The following is a 17,084-nucleotide window of genomic DNA, read 5'->3' on the forward strand; positions in this document are numbered from 1 at the left end:
CATATTGTGATTAAGAATTATGCCAGCCTATGTTTTACTGTCTTTATAGAGTCTTGTTCTGCTCAAGGTTTCTGCCTGTTAAAAGGCTTTTTTTAAAATTGGCACTATACAAATAAAGACTTATTGGTTGATTGATTGATTGATTGATTGATTGAACAGTCCTGGAATTATCCAGGAATTATATCAATAGGCTGTATATGAATGAAAGAATGAATGAATGAATGAATGAATACATATTTTATTTTCATGTCTGGCCATTTATATGACCCATCCCTCATGGAATTACTCACACAAATTAACTTACAGCAAATCCATCATATCGGCAAGACAAAAAGTTAAGTAAAATTGGATTTAGTTCATAAGTCCGGACTGTATACAATATAGTCTTCAGTCCAGAAGAGAGGAATTCATGTATCGTATGTTACCATTCTCCTCTGATCACATTATTTAGAGACATATTTACAAAAATGCAAAAACATTTTTTAAGAGGTATTTAATTAGAGCTCTATCTCTAATACCTATCAAATCTAAACTAGACTTATGAGTTAAATCATGTTATAAAACACAGTATAAAATAAAATGTATGTCATTCTCCAACTCATTTAGACCACAAAATTCACTTATTTTATTTTCATATGAGGATGAAGATAGTATTTGTGTAAATAAAGAAGATTATCAGCTTCATTGTTCCCAGCTGTCAGGTGTCAGTGTGAGTGTGTTTTCTTTCTGGCCACCAGGGGGCGAATCAAGCTCAAAACATGCTAATAGCCACATAGCTAATGTTACTTATTACTTATTGATAAAGTTGACAAAGGTGTCGGCAAACAGTTGCATATTTAAACATTTAACAGATGAAAAGCAACAATTCGTCGTTAGGGAAGTCCTGTTTTTGTCCACCCGACAAAGGTAAGTTAAATATTATCTCTCCTTTTAGCTCGCTAATTAGATGCTAAACGAATCGTTAGCTTTAAGCTAGCTGGTTGCTAACTTTGCCTGATGTTGTTTGGTACTTGGCAGATGACCAAACAGTCAGGTTTATTACTTTATTTGCCTGGAAGCTGTGATTCATTTATTCATTTGAATTTGAATTTATGTGTTGATATTAAAAACAACAACAATAACAACAACAACACAGAAATGCAAATTGAACTGTTAACTGGTGGTTTTGTACAGGCTACTTATTTTGTTTACACATTTTTAGGAACAGAAAACTATGGTTGTAAAAAGGTCCTTGAGCAATGACAAATTGTTTATTGAATAAGTGTACTTACAAAAGAAGTGGTATTAAAATGACATTACTAGATTATAGATCACACTTATAACTTTTAAAGGATGTAGTTGAAATCTAAAGTGGTGTGCAAAAGTACATTCCCATTTGGTATGTTGTCAGTGAGAAATTCTTAAGCTATGGCTGCAATATAATCGCAGTATGTTATATATGAATGTGGAAAAAAAGCAAACCTGTCAATCGCAGGTAGACCATCATCAGCTCAACTTGCAACTGAGTCATTAAAGCAAAAAGCACTGCACACCTTCACTATAGTTTCATTGATACATGTCTTTGTCTTTTCTCTTTGCTTTGCACCTGTTATCACATCTTTATTTTTTATGTACATGGAGTCAGGTGACCTCACATAGTACCAGTTTAATTAGAAAGCATAACTGAAAACACCTGTGCAGGTGCGCAGGGTGTTTACATTCACTTACAGAGAAACATCAGTGACCAGTTAGGAAACAGGCAGTATGTGGTAGATGACCTTTTCTGTGAACTCGTTAAGTCATCACAAGGCCTATAATGGCTTTAGAGTTTGCACAGGATGAATACATCAATCAGCCACAACATTAAAACCACTTGCCTTATATGGTGCACGTCCTCAGCACCTACAGATCCTTTTCGTGTTGTAAGTTGAGAGGGGAGCCTCCATTGATGGGACTTGTTCCTGCACATCACACAGATGCTCAGCAAGCCATCACCATCACCTGTCTATTGTCAGCAGAATCACATTTTTGGGGGCATCGGCCCAGACAGGCTAGCTTTGGTTGAGCCTTGGGTGCCCATTATGCTGTCTCTGCTTCCCTGGTTGTCCTTCCTTGGACCAGTTTTGGTAGGAACTCCCCACAAGGCCTGCCATTTAGGAAAAGCTCTGACCCGGTCATCTAGCTATAAATAATTTGGGCCTCGTTGAAATCTCTCCGATCCTAACACTCCTCATTCACCCATATTCCTTTTTCCAAAACATCCATTTTAAGAACTGACTGTTGACTAGCTGTCAAGTACATCCCGTCACATGACGGATGAAGCTGTAATGTGATCATTGTTGTTATTCACTTCACCTGCCAGTGGTTTGAATGTTCAGGCTGAACGGCATATATGGACAGTACATGTCTTCTTTTATTATATCCTCATTGTGAAACCTGCATTTGAAGAGTACAAACCTTTTCACATCGCTTATCTGGCTCAGAACAGAACTACTTTTTGTGGTGTAACCAGATTGATCAATGTCATTACTGCCCACAATCCTAATTATCAGTTATTATGGACTCTCAAACGATAAAAAAAGCCATGATACTTGGTCCGACTGTGTATAAATCTTTATGATTTGTTAGATAGACATGGATGAATCATAATGAGTGTAAGTTTATATGTAAACGCAAGTTTGATTCTGTCTGAAATCTAAATGTAAAGATATGCTTCAAATCTTGCGGAGTCCTTTTTGTGATCGGTGCAGGAATTGTTCAACCTAAAGCAGGAATGCATTGTTACAGGAGTGTATTGTTAAAGTATTCACCTACTGGCACACACACACACACACACACACACACACACACACACACACACAGCAAGGGTGGCACTTTTGGTCCAACTATGCAGTTGAATCAGCTGTTTTAGCATTAGATGCTAACTCTGCAGATCAATGGCCCCCTCGGCCTATTAGTCACACCGGTCCTATTAGCATCTGCTATTAGCATCTCCTCATCGATGCCATTGATCAAGCTGCTCTGGGTTCTGGACGGTGGGGGACACAGAGGAGACCTGATGAGACGGAGAGAGAGAGAGAGACAAAGAAGGATATTTATCAGACGAGACAGTCGAATTTGTCTTCAGTCTTTAGAGAAGAGGAGAGAATAGTTTATTGAGATGTTTGAGTTAAAGAAATATAATCAAACATTTTCATATTAGAGCTCAAACAAGTAATAAGAAAATGTGATAATTTGACAAATTTTTTCCAAACAAAAAATGCCAAAACATCTTCTCGTTTCAGCCTCTCGGGTGTGAGGATTTGCTGCTTCTTTGACTGTTGAATAAGAGATCTGAAAATAAACACTGTTCAGAAATGGAGGCAGGTAGTTTTCACTGTTTTCTGATATTTCCTAGACAAACGATTTATCAAATAATTGAAAATAATCTGCAGAATATTTTAAGTTGCTCTAGTTGACGTCACTTTAGTCAGATAACAGTACAGATGTTGCACATTTTGATAGCATACATCATCTGCAATTTGTTTTATAATGTATCTAAGTGTTTTTGTTTCATGAGTATCTTTCTTGGTCATAGCTATCACCTGTTTTTCTACACTCACAGTTCAGTGTGACGGCAGTCCATCTTCATTTGTCATTACTCCTTTAAACCTCCAGATGACAGTAGTGTGCTGATGACCTGACAATCACTGAGAGGACTTGGTCCCTGAAGTGAATATGAGTGTTGAATGATTCCCAGCAGCTCCTCTCTCTGTAAGGATCCACCGCCCGGTCATTGATCAATACTTTGATGTGGATTTGAGCTCTTGCATCACAGGACGTGACTGTTGTAGATGTGGAGTTTGTGAACTCTGTCAGCGTTTACTCATCAGAGTGTGGTTTCCCCTTCGGAGACCACCAACTCTGAGAAGTTCAAAGCGGCGTCTGACTTATTTGTGCCAAAAAAAAAAAAAAAAAAAAAAAAATTGCATGTGGAATTAGTGGTTTTGAGAACATCAAGAACTGCTGAGAACACACAACGGTACATCCCCTCATCATCCAGTGCTGTCTGTGTGTGTGTGTGTGTGTGTGCTCGGCTACTTTTTCTTTCGGCTCGGATTGAAGTAAGGCCGAGTATCAGCAAAGCAAACTGCCAACAAAGACAGAAAAGCTCTAAGTCATCGCAGCAAAACTCCTTGTATTTACCTGCTAGATCCTACATAGTTTTCGTGTTTCTCTCCAGCAGTCGGATATTGTCAGTGTAATATTTACCTGCTGCTGGTCATGTGCAGGTCATGTTTTGATAACACAGAGGTATTTTTGCCAGACGCTGTATCCATCTGTCTCTGTGTTTCAACGATGCGATATGAGAGTGAGATGAGGACGATGCGATATCATCACAACCATGCAATCATTAAAGTTTACAGATGTGTAAATGAGATCAAAATGAAGGCAGAGTCTGAAGGTGGGTGTGGTTCGACCCAAGAGTACTGAGTGACTATTGTCATGGTTTGAGTTTAGGGACACAATAATGTAGCACTGACGACTGAGCGGTCATGGGTCAAGACGTCAACATGTAGTGATGGGTGTTGTGGCTGTCACGTTAGCAAAATGGTGAGGACCAAAATGCAGACACACAGGCAGACAGGCCAAGAAAAACAAAAATAATACGAAAACCGAGGACAAAGCAGAAAACCACAGGGAAACAAACCGAGATCACAGGGAACGCGTGAAGACCGGAGACCAGGCACAGGAGCGCATGAGATGGAAAACAGATGAACCAACAAACAGTGAGGAAACAACACGGGCTTGAATACAAACTAGACTAACGAGGAGATGAGGTGCAGGTGGAGAGACACTGGGAACAGGACAGTGCTGACAAGGCTGATGTGAGACAGGTGTGGTGGGGGGGGAGTCAGACAGGAGAGGAGCACAGGAACACAGGTTGCTGAACAGTTTGAAAAAATGATTGAAATTGTTGCAACAGAACTGAAGATCAATCTCTATTTTATTCTATGCATTATTCTTCTTGGTCAGAGGTTCGGGTGTTATATGAGTAGTGCCTAATGCAGCTGAGAAGCACAGTTGAGGAGGCTATACAGATGTTACTCCACAGATTTTTAAACGTAAGACTTTTTAAAGTGAAACACTTGCCAAAATGCAACGTAGGCTTTTTTTGTGAATGTATATGAGTCAAACCTTGGTGTGAAAGCATAATTACGAAGAAAGAGGCACTTTTAAGATCGACCGTATTTTCATTTTGCTCGTAGTATCACCAGGGTCTCTACACATGAACATGAGCACTGAGAACATTGATTGTGTACACAGAGTTTACTAAAAAGAAGGTTTTTGAACAACTCACCTTAGCAGTAGCTTGTTCGATCATGGGATCGACATGTCTGGGCCGCCATGACCACGGCTAGATGACTAGGTTGCATTCTGGCGAGAGTTTCGCTTTTAAGTGACAAACATTTATCAGTTTTTTAGTCTCCCACTTAAACTGTTTTTCACATACACAGTGAAGACCGGGACGTAGAATCTCATGCAGAAGAGTCTTTAATAAGATGCTGTTTATGAATTGTTCTTTGGGAACTTATAGCTTGAACAGGAAAACAATGCGTAGGAACACAGCACTCAGCAAACATTGTTGTTCACCACGTGGTCACTTTGAATTCTGTCGCTACAAGATTCAGGCTTTAGACGAACAGGAGAGAGAGCCTCTCTGCCTCTTGTAGTTGTGAATGCACTGTTACAGTCTGAACTGTTGCTGATGATGCCTTCTTCTCCTGTAGGTGGTGCAGGTTAACAGGTGTAGAACAACCCCTGGTCTCCGCCGACGAATCTTCCGAACACGACTGAGTGAGTCTGTGAGCGCTTTACAAGAGACGCTTCACGTCAAATAATTCCACTTTAAATGTCATCACAAGTTGGAGAAATACATCGTTTTCAGTGTACCAGAGATGCTTGATGGGGCTGAAAAGTCTTTCTAAAGAAATTCAACTCTCTCTCTCTCACACTCACACACACACACACACACACACACACACACACACACACACACACACACACACACACACACACACACACAGTCTAAGGTCCTCGCTGCTTATTTCTACAGTCTCTCTGAAAGGAAGCATATCTGCAGGGAGCAGAGGCCAGGGCACACACATACGTACGCACACACACACAATCCCAAGTTCCTGAAGAAGTGCTGTGTCAGCAAGGGACTACATTTACACACACACACACACACACACACACACACACACACACACACACACACACACACACACACACACACACACACAGCATCTTAGGTATTCAGAGCAGCGAGATGGCGTGAACAGGAAGATTCAGTGTGTTATGGCGTTATGGCTCTCAGTAATTCTTCCTCTGGCACCGTTTAGTTCTCAACATCTAGCTCAGCATCATCTGGTCTTTTATCTGAATGTCATTCTTCTTCATCCACATTTAACAAACATCTAGATGAAAAACAAAAAAAAAAAAAATAGCTGCGGTGTTCATTCCTTAAATGTTTTCGGGTGAAACTAGAACTGGGTGGGTTCAGCTTACCTGTGTCTGAGTGGAATTCCAATCACGCAATACTTGAAGTAAGAAGAGGAAGAAAAAAAGATTGATTGAGGGGAAAAACTAGCAAAACAAAGTGAGAAAAAATGTGTCTTTTTCAGGATCCGCAACAAAATTTAATGGGCTCTGGGCTGAGACCCATCCTCCTTTAAAGTTTGTAGAATATCTGTTCAGCAGTTTTTTGTTTAATCCTGCTGACAAACCAGCCAACCAACAAATGCAGAAGGATGAAAACACAACCTCCTTGGCGGCGGTAATATATTCAAAGGGGTATTTTTGCACATTAGTTAGAGCCAGATTAGCGCTTTCACCTTATCTTTATGCTAAGCTAGGCTAATCACCTCCCAGCACCAGCTTTATTCTTAACTCACAAACAGGAAAGTGGTAACAATCTTTTCCTCCAACTCCCAAAAAGACATCTTACAGTGTGTTCTAGTGTTTCCCCAAAATGTTGACGTATTCCTTCAAAAAGAGCGTAAAATATTTTTTATTTAACTTTGAAGGTAATTTCTTGGACAACAGCTCATTAGCTCTGCCCTACATTAGTTCACAGTCAGGTGTTTATCCAGAGTATAACTAAAACTGAAATAATGTTCATTCCATTTTCTGTTTTCCATCTTTTCCTCCTGACAGTCACAGGCATTTTTCTTTTTACTCCAACCTGCATCCTGCGTTCATTCTTCTTCTCCCCTGTCAGTTCATTCCGGTGGCACGAAGACAAAAGCATGTCCGTGTCATCTTTCCTAAAGCACGACCAGGATCATGAATGTGAGCCACAAGCTGGCACGTGCACTCCCCCGCAGTCACGCCCACATGCACGAACACACAAGAGGCAGCGGAGGAGAGATGAAGGTGGAGAATCTGAGCCCTGAGAGGTGCAGAAAAGAGGAAATAAGAGCAGGAGAGGGAGAATGGCACACACAGCTTGGCATTTAAACAGAGGATTTCCTCTCTGTACCTCGTCTTCCCTCCGCTCTTTCTGTTTACATAAGGAGAGACTATTTAACATTGCTTGTATGAGAGTCCAGGAGTGTGTATGTGTCTGTGTGTATGTCTCTTTCCATCAACACAAGACACCAACAGCCATTATTTATATTCCAAATAAGATAAGTTTCACTCTAATTTATCACACGTTTAGTGGAGGTGTGAATCAATAAGGTGCTTTAAAAAAAAAGCATTAACTTAAACTGCTTTAAGAGAATACTTCCTAACACTTTTTTGTTTATTTTGCACCAATCAAATTACAAGTGATAAAGAAATTAAACTGCTTTGACATTTTGGCAGCTACTGGAACAATATCTAAGCATTATCATTCTCTCTTGTATTCTCCTGTTGTGTCAGCAGACTGTCTTCCTTTGGCATTTCAGCCAAAGGTGATGGATGTCTCTGGCCACCCCTCTGCCTCCCTCAGGGGGTGTTTCATAAAATACTTAAGGCTCTATCAGAGTCAGCAGGCCTGAGAGAGAAAACAGTTTCTTCTTCCCCTGCCTCAGGTATTCCTAACAATTCTGCCCTTCCTCTGTCTCCACTTTATATTATCAGACAAATTCTTGAGACACCGTACCTTGTAGAAAGAGTTTGTGGGTTGTGATGAGTCATTTTCTGGCTTCATCACACAGCATTCAAAACAACACCAGACAAGAAGCACCTACGAAAAACGAAAAACATGGCTGTAAAAGACTTGTATGTAGTAATTTAAGAAAACTGGGGCCGGGTTCATAATCCTGCCTGATGAAAGTAGCATAAAGGAGGCTGTGCATTCAATATTGTGATCTGGCCGGAACAATCTGTAACTTTTGTGACATTGGAAGCTCCTACATGAAGTGTGAATAAGCACGGGGTTGTGTCAGCAGTTGCTTCTATGTGGTGCACTTACTCCTAACATGTCAGAAACAACAGCAAAGCACAGTTTGATGCTGCAGTTAGCCCCTTAGCATCATGTCTTGAAGCAAACCTCTTGTGCAGTTACGTAAAGAGCAAGAAGAGTTTGAGCTGGCGGGCGCTAGTAGTGGTTAGATGGGTTTGAGTCCCGTGTGTGACTCAAGATTGTCAAAATTGATTTGTATTTAAGTTATGTTATGTAATTAACAACAAGTAACTTAAGTTATTGAACTTTATGTAAGCAATTTAGTCATTTGAACTCAAAGCGCAATCTTTTCCTCAACCTAACTAAGTAGCTTCTGTGCCAAAACACGAAACGGTCATGGTTTGGTTGTGTAAATAATCACATAATTTGTGAAATATGTTTGTCAGCAAGCATGTTTGGTCAGCCTGCTTCGCCTTCAAACAGACAATTACCGTTTAACAGTTCACAAATAGTACGCATATCCACAGTAGGTCAGTATTGGCGGTAAACTCATTCATATCGCCTACATGCCATGTGTTTGGCTCTCAGCCTGTGATCTGATTAAGCTCACCTAATTGGTACTCACCTGTTGCCAAAACCTTGAAGTGACCATCAGTCACTCCCCAGTAAAGGTGCAGCGACTGTAATTAGTATTTTGACTTCTTATAAGTGGTGTAACCTTTCCCAGAAGCTTTGTAGCAGGCCTACTGCTTTGATGCCACTGAAGAGAAGATTACAAAACCATATCTGTCTTTATTTTCAAGCTCACGACAAAGATAAAAAAACTACCTTCTGTTGTCTTCTTAATAAACACTGCTTGTTCCAGATTTAGGCCCTCATGTCACCCCTGCTAGTCCATGCACTGTCCTGGCTCTGTTTTTCAGGTGCCTTGTCACCATGCGTCAACCTTTTTGTTGATATAAAAACAGCGATTTGTGCAGCTTTCTGAGAATCTGAGTTAAGTCAAGTCTCAAGTCAACAGCTCAGAGTATTAGCAAAACTATAATGTTTTGAACATTGATGCTCCAAAACTTTACCTGCGTCCGTGTTGTGTTTAGAGATAAAGTGATGATTGTTGTTAATATAATCAGCATTTTGATGGCCATTATATAAAAGAGGTTTATGCTGAGTGAAGCTGCGAAATAATTTGCCTTTTAGTCTGAATGTTCTGTATTCGAAAGACAGACTTTTGGCATAGTATGTGCCTTTAAAGTTAAACAGGTACAGTGCAAACCTTGTGGAGGTGAGCTGCTGTACGGAGAATTGATGGGGAAATGTGTTTGAGGAAAACAAAGCTAATAATAGTGCTCCGATACCTGCAGACCACAGCACTTGGAGGAGTCTCGAGGGGCTGCTGCTCAGATTGAGGGTTCCTCCTGTCCTGTGTGTGTGTGTGTGTGTGTGTGTGTGTGTGTGTGTGTGTGTGTGCAGTTTCAGGGAGGGGTGGTGGTGGTGGTGGTGGCGGCGGCAGTGCTCGATGTGCTGGGTCAGAATGCTGGCGAGGTACTTTCACAGAGTTTCAGAGACGCACTGATCGATAAATGCTTTAAATAGGGACACAAATACCTGCACACAGCATTAATCTCAATAGCTGGATCCTATTTAAGAAGGAAGCATTTTGCTGAATAGATTGGCTGGATGGCAACCACACAGAGGTACAGTAAGTGGTCGGAGCGGCCCAAACCCCACTCAATGCCTTTTCCAGTGTTAATGAGCAATTGCTTAGGAGGGAAGTCCAGACCACACAGACACACGTAGAAACACACTTATGTGATGTTGTACAGAAGGTTGTCTTCACAAACAATGCCCCAAGTATTGGTTTATTAAGTTTTTTTCTTTATAACTCTGCTATATTAATCTCTGAAGGGTAAACTACTTTGCTCACACATGCACAGTGACCAATTCATAACAAACCAGAGACCATGTTTTTGTTCTGACCCATAACTTCTCAGTCATTATTATTCTTGAGTACTCAGAAATCATGTCTCAAACCACACCTATCTTCGAACTCATCTTCCATTTTGATCTCAACTACACTTAAGTTTCGTGACTGTATTTGTCATGGTTGTGACGCTGTGTTGCTGACAAAGATCTGTATACATTCAGAAATTTAAACAAACTTGATTAAAGGAGCATTAAAGGACACAAAACGTTTGTTGCCACGTGCTCAGGTAAACTTGGGACAACATTTCTGATGTTTCTCCTGATACTAGTTCAACTAGTCAACTCTGAGAGCACTGGCAAGACTGTCAGCTCCATGTGAAGCGGGTGAAGTGCCATAAACTTCTTTGTTAACCTAGAAATATAAACACTCTGCAAAGCACTCAGAGTCACCAAGTCTATGTTAATAACCGCTGCACAAAGTCAGACACTGATAAATAAAACCCTGGATCGGTCCTTTTATCGCAACAACAGTGAATGGGATCTATTTTTTTCACAGGAAGTTTCACAGGAATATGTTCAGTAGTTTTTGTGCAATCCTGCTGACAAACCAACGAACCAACAAACGGACAAGGGTGAAAAACACAACCCAGCCTGACAGAGGCTAGTTTGACACCAGAGGATACAGTATGGAGGCGATTTACAGAAGTTGAGCTGGAATAATTTCATTCTAACTCGACGAATGAAGGATTTAGGTGAGTTTTATTTCCTGTCTCTTGAACATGAATGAAATGTGTACACTGACATGCTAGTTAAGCTCATCTTAGTTGTGGAAAAAGATGGATGCTTAGATTTAAAAATGGTATGGTTATATTTTTCAGTTTATAAGGGGAAATGCTGTAGCTGTAAGAATATTTCCTGTCTTGTGTGTTTGTTTGTAGATGTACTTGTCCAACGTGGCATTTCACTTTCCAAAGGCATTCAGACACTTGTTATTGTTAAACTCTGTTAAGGTAAAGAGGTATTAATAGACGATCACACTGAGAAACGTCTCCAGACAGGCATCGGCAGCAAAAGCTATTGTTTTGGTGCACGACATGTCAGGTGGTTTATTCTTCTTGGGACTTTGGTTTTCCGAACATATCTAAAACTGACGCTCAGGGATTGTTGGACGGGTTGTCCGCCATCCCACAGCATCAGTTTTTGACATGTTGGGAAAAACAGAGTCCATTTATTTGACGAGTTGGGAATAAGACTCAAAAATTGACATATACCGGCAGAGGCTAACTGGTTAGCGTGCTTGGCTATCTGTGCAACACATTAAGTCTTTGAAACAACGTTAAAATGGTTATTTCTTCACCTTTTGTTGTTTATTTAATTGCACTTCTTGCATAAATATTACACATTGCACCTTTAAATTGACTTTACTTCAACTACCAGATGATTGCATGAGGAAACAATTTCCTCAGCTGCTTCATGTTTTAATAGGCTGAAGTTGTCACCTGTGTCTGGGCTAAAAATCAGGAGTGTGTTGACCTACACTAAATAAACTCTGTGAATGTGTGTGTGTGTGTGTGTGTGTGTGTGTGTGTGTGCGCCTCCAGGGGATTTGTGTCCATGCCCCGGCCGTGTGTAGTGGACAGCTTGCGGCTGGATTGATAGAGTGACGTCAGCGCGCCGCTACCTCTCCCCGAGGGCAGGATTAGTCGGGAGCAGCAGAGACAGCGCTCCGGTAATCTCCCGGTAATAAATGGGTGGGAGACGGGCACGTTCGGGACCGAGTGACACCGGAGGGCCCCCGAGACTCCAGACGAGATCCCCGCGTTTGAAGCAATGATGGGCCGCTTCGTGACGCCGCAGCAAACCGACCGGGCAGGTAAACGCAGCAGGTAAGCTGTGGAGACGCGGGAGGGGGTGAACTCGTCTCAGGAGGATTTACCTTGGCAAGGTGTTCACAGCCTGCACCGCTTGTCTGTCAACAACTGCTGCTGTTTTATTTTTACTGCCGCTTGTGTCTGCCGTGTGTGTGTGTGTGTGTGTGTGTGTGTGTGTGCACTTGGGAGATTATGGGTGGCTGTTGACAACTTTGCAGTCCTTGCAAATTTAGGGAACAGACGCTGAAGTTGAAGTGGCTGTAAAAGCTCTTTTTATCCATTTTTTTCTTTAAAAAACGCGTCTTTGGTTCCGCGCAGAGACGCAGAGCAGAGCAGAGGTTCCCTCAGTGAGTGGAGGCTACTTGTGGGTACAAGTGATGCGATGGAGGATCATGAACCCACATGAACTCAGCCACTCATCTGCTGTTGACCGACCTACTGCTGGCAAGGTTAATGTTTATGACAGATTAGAGAACATCATAGCTGAATGAGAGGCTGCAGATTCATCGACCTGCCTGCCTGTCTATCTGTCTGTCTGTCTGCCTGCCTGTCTGTCTGTTGCTTGCACTCGTAATTCGCAGATTAAACCTACAGAAATAATCAGAAATAAATATATATATATTTAAAAAAATCACTATTAAGTTTCTATTCTGCACGTAAGATCCAGTTTGCAGCCCATATTTCGATCATTCCGCCAGATAAATGGTGCTCAACGTGCCCGTTTTACGCACAGGGCGTAATTAAGCTTAATTAGTTTTGGATCGCATTTAAACTCCCTTTAGATCTTTTGCAAGTTTCTCTCTTTCGAGGGCAGAGGACGAGGGGACCAGGGGAAGCATGAGGACTGTGATCACAAAGGCGAGCTATAGGCTGCTACCTCTGGGCATTTATGGTTTGACTGTCACCTACTTGGCACCTGCCTCTAAATAACCAGATAACACCCATTATGCGCCGGGTCTCAGGGCTCATGGGCCGATCTGTAGCCGCCGTGTGACTTTAACCGCTACCGGTTTGTACTGTAATCTGACTGTATTTTACAGATCAGTGTGAATAAAGGTCCAATAACCCGCGAAGATCCGCGCAGCGCCTCCTCCGCGAGGTAAGAAGGAGCCTGTGAAGTGTACTTACTTCTGTCCAAGTGTGCGCGCCGTGTGTCGGTCTGCCTCTGCCTCGGTCATTACGCGTCAAAAACGACGGCAAATGCTCAGTGACCAGAGGACAAAGGCATGCAGAAGAAAGTTTAGGTTCTGCATCACTTGGGCCAAACAGTGCAGGTATTTGGCGCTGTGTGTGTGTGTGTGTGTGTGTGTGTGTGTGTGTGTGTGTGTGTGTGGAGGCGGGTTGAGAGAGACAGCACCAATACCGGACATGAGAGAGAGAGAGGGGGGGAGAGAGGGGAGAGATTGCACTACGCGAGAGAGTGTGAGACAACATTACTGGCTGGAAATATGCGAGGCGGATGTTTCTTGTGTGAGCAGCGGCAGCAGCAGCGGCAGCAGACACACCGCCGTGCGTCTTTGCGCTCAGAGATCATCCAGTCCTGATCCCCCCACCTCCTCCTCCCTCCCTCCCCTCCCCTCCCCTCCCCTCCTCCCCCTCTTCTGTTGTTTTTATCCCACAGCAGCCTCACCTGCGAAGTCACAGCGGAGCTCCTCAGCGGACACTTTGCCGACTGACACGCACCGGGACGGACGCACAGACACGCACCTCAGCGTACTTCCAGCATGGAGGCGAGCCGGGCAGAGTAACTTACAGCGGTCCCGCGGCGAGACGGTCCAGAGAAGGAGAGCGATCCTCACAATGACCCGTTAGATTCCTGCCGCAGATGCTTTCTTTGGAGAGTGGATTGACCATCACCTAACGGCAGAGAGGCCTTTATTCGCTTGTTTCAGTCTTCAGATGGACCGAGTGCCCCCGGCACTGGCCGCTAAGATGCGCTGGATCACGCTGGTGCTTGCCGGCTTGACTTTCTGGGGCAAAGTGACTATTTGTAACTGTTTCGACTACGAGGAGCCAGATTATGATTATTATGAAGAGGAGAGAGCGGAGACGATTGACTACAAAGACCCCTGCAAAGCTGGTGAGTCTTGTTTAGTCTCTTTGTTTCAGTTTTAAATCATTTTTAAAGCGCGAGTAAAATAGGTATTTTTGCGCGCCCCGGTCACGGTGATCCTCCCCTCGAGCGCGCTGCTGGCTCTGAGGTGGCACGTGTATGTGTGTATGAGAGATGACAGCGGGCGTGTGTGTGTGTGTGTGTGTGTGTGTGTGTGTGTGTGTGTGTGTGTCTGTGTCCAGATGCCCCTCTCTCCCCACCCTTCACAACCGATAAGTCAGACTCGCTGGTGATCCCGCGGTCGGATGCCACGTGCATCCCGGTGACGGTCCCGCTAAGCCAGTGCCCTCCTGGGATGCACGCGCACACGGTCGTCCCGCACACAGTCGTGCGTGCGTGCGCATCACCTGTAGGCAGAATTTTTTTTTTTTGGCCGAAGTGTTTGTGCGCATGCAGAGAGGCTGTGCGTGCGCATGTAAGTTTGTGTGTTTGTGCGTCCAGATGTTAAATCAACCATCAAGGAAGATGAGAAACAGCTGGAGTAGACTGAACCAAAACAAGCGCTGATGCACGCTCTCTCTCTCTCTCTCTCTCTCTCTCTCTCTCTCACACACACACACACACACACACACTCACACATACACACACCAAACACACACTCACACACACTCTCATTCCCTCTGTCTGTCTCTTTCTCTTACACACGCAGTCGCGCTCTCTCGCTCAGTCACACACACACCCACACACACGCACACACATACACACACTCACTGGCTCACACACACACACACACACACACACACACACTCACTGGCTCACACACACACACATACACACACACAGTGATAAAAATGTTGTTGGACACTGGGAGGCTGGGAGCTGCTGCGGTGCCACAGTCTAACCACATTCGGTCTCATGAGACAAACGATACATGTGTGATTGTCTAGAAAGAAGAAATATTTGTATGAAGCAATAATCAGTTAATGTCTTGATTGTGTCAACTAATCTTTGAAGTTTACACTGTAAAAATGTCATGTTGTCTCAGTATTTTACAGGTCTTTTATAGGTGTTAATGTGTGTCCTGTGGTGTCTTTGTGTGCTCCACCCAAATGAACTCATGTCTCACCAGACACAAAGCCTGGAGATTCACTTGAGATTTAATACAGTCCTGTCTATCCTTCTTTCTTTAACCATGTATTGTATGTATGTGTTGGTATCCGGTACATCTACTTTTTTTAAAAAAAAAGCCTGGTACCAACATGATACCTGAGTATTTTTACAGTCGCTGTGTCCATACTGTGTAACAAAGCTCATTGATCAGTGAGGACTGTTGCTGCATGTTAACGCTCCTTCAGTATCAGCATCATTTCTACAGAGTAAGTCTAAGAATATGAAACTCTGCTCTCCTCTTCTGTTCACCTGCTGTTTGTGCAAATTTGCCAAAGAGCAGTGTTGCCAGAAATACAGAAATATTGATACATATTGATTTGGGGTGGGCCAATTAGTGGTGCAGATATTCAGCTTTTTCCCCGTTATCCGTATCCGTCCTGAATTTTCTGTCAGATTGCCGATAAAATAAGCAAATTTAACGTTGCAACGTCCTCTCGCACATTGTCCCACCAGCCACAATATCTGATTGGTCACGCGTCATAATGAATCGTCTATGAACACTGAATAATCTGAATCTGCGAAGTAACTAACAACTAAATTTATCACATAAATGTTGTGGGGAAGAAGCATAATGTAGCAGAAAATTGGAAAAACTCAAGCAGCTGAAATTATACTTGAGAACAGTGCATGAGTAAATTGTTCTCAGGTTTATTTAATCAGTGGTTGTTGGAAGTCTTGACACAAAGAGTTTCGTTTGTAGGTCAAATTAATCTGTCCAAATATCAACAGTCTCCTTGATTTCTAATCCCCCTAATATTGATTCTGGATATTTTAAACAATTTTATGATTGTTATATTTGTCTTTTAATAAATACCTCCCCCGTGGTATTAAACATTGATATTTTTCAAAGGTTAAGGTTAGAGATTGCATGGTATCGACGCAACCAGAGAGATGTTCTACGACCAGCCAGCATCTTGTAGGACTTCATAGGTTCCTATTTGCTTGCGCCTGTCTGACTGCGTGTTTGTGAATTTGTGTTCACATGTATTTAAATGGCACTTTGCAGCCTTAATGTTGTGATGACACATCGAACTGATAAGGACTCCACCCAGCACGCTGAGCGTCCAACATGCTGACCGACACACATTCCTCACATACCAAATACACAAACCTGACAACCCTGGACACAGCCCTGTGTGTGTGTGTGTGTGTGTGTGTGTGTGTGTGTGTGTGTGAGTCTTCTCATGTGCATGTTACACTGATCTCTGTGTGGGTGATTTTATGTTGATACTGCAATCCCATGACTCTGTGGTTTTTAGTTATGCTAAGACCCTTACCATCTGTGTGTGTGTGTGTATTTGGATGGAAGCCCGGCAGGTTACAGGGAGACAGTCAGTCTACATATGTTTGAGTAACTGGGCGACTCTTGTAGGTTAAAATAACTGGGTGAGAAAATGCAGGCAGTGTTTTTATTTGCAAGAAATATCCGCGCACATAAAGGAGGTATTCATACTGACACGTGTGGATTTCTCACAGCGACTTCACACATGAGTATCCCGTTTTACAGGAGCACGCTATAGATAATTATTTAGTAAAATCACCGATGTGTGGTTTAGAAAATATTTTGTGTTTTATTTGAAGGCACTGTTTGCTTTTTTTCTAGATAGTTACAGTGGAGAGCAATAAATAATGATACGCCTCAGGAAAGAATGTTTTACTTAAGTTGCAACACTTCAAATCAAGTGTATACAGTTTGTCTTTGTGGTGATTCACA

The 17,084-nt window shown here is 42.6% G+C and overlaps 1 protein-coding gene and 1 long non-coding RNA gene across 3 annotated transcripts in view; one reads left to right on the forward strand and one right to left on the reverse strand.

The window, feature by feature from the left end:
- Positions 1 to 5,833: 5,833 nt before the first annotated feature.
- LOC119025615 lies at positions 5,834 to 13,867 on the reverse strand. Its single transcript, XR_005076870.1, has 3 exons — positions 13,778 to 13,867; positions 8,111 to 8,194; positions 5,834 to 7,414 (listed from the first exon to the last, which is right to left on the reverse strand). It is a non-coding gene; the product is annotated as an uncharacterized LOC119025615 (long non-coding RNA).
- A 151-nt stretch (positions 13,868 to 14,018) lies between these two features.
- Positions 14,019 to 17,084, forward strand: part of tll1 (tolloid-like 1) — a 44,081-nt gene continuing 41,015 nt past the window's right edge. For both annotated transcript variants that reach the window (XR_005076868.1, XM_037109321.1), the window contains exon 1: positions 14,019 to 14,227. Coding sequence is in view for 1 of the 2 variants with exons in the window: in XM_037109321.1 (XP_036965216.1) it covers positions 14,047 to 14,227 (181 nt within the window). In the remaining variant the exon portion in view is untranslated. The remainder of the gene's footprint in view (positions 14,228 to 17,084) is intronic.

The sequence above is a fragment of the Acanthopagrus latus genome, chromosome 1 (assembly GCF_904848185.1).
Source record: "Acanthopagrus latus isolate v.2019 chromosome 1, fAcaLat1.1, whole genome shotgun sequence".
Taxonomy (NCBI): Eukaryota; Metazoa; Chordata; class Actinopteri; order Spariformes; family Sparidae; genus Acanthopagrus; species Acanthopagrus latus.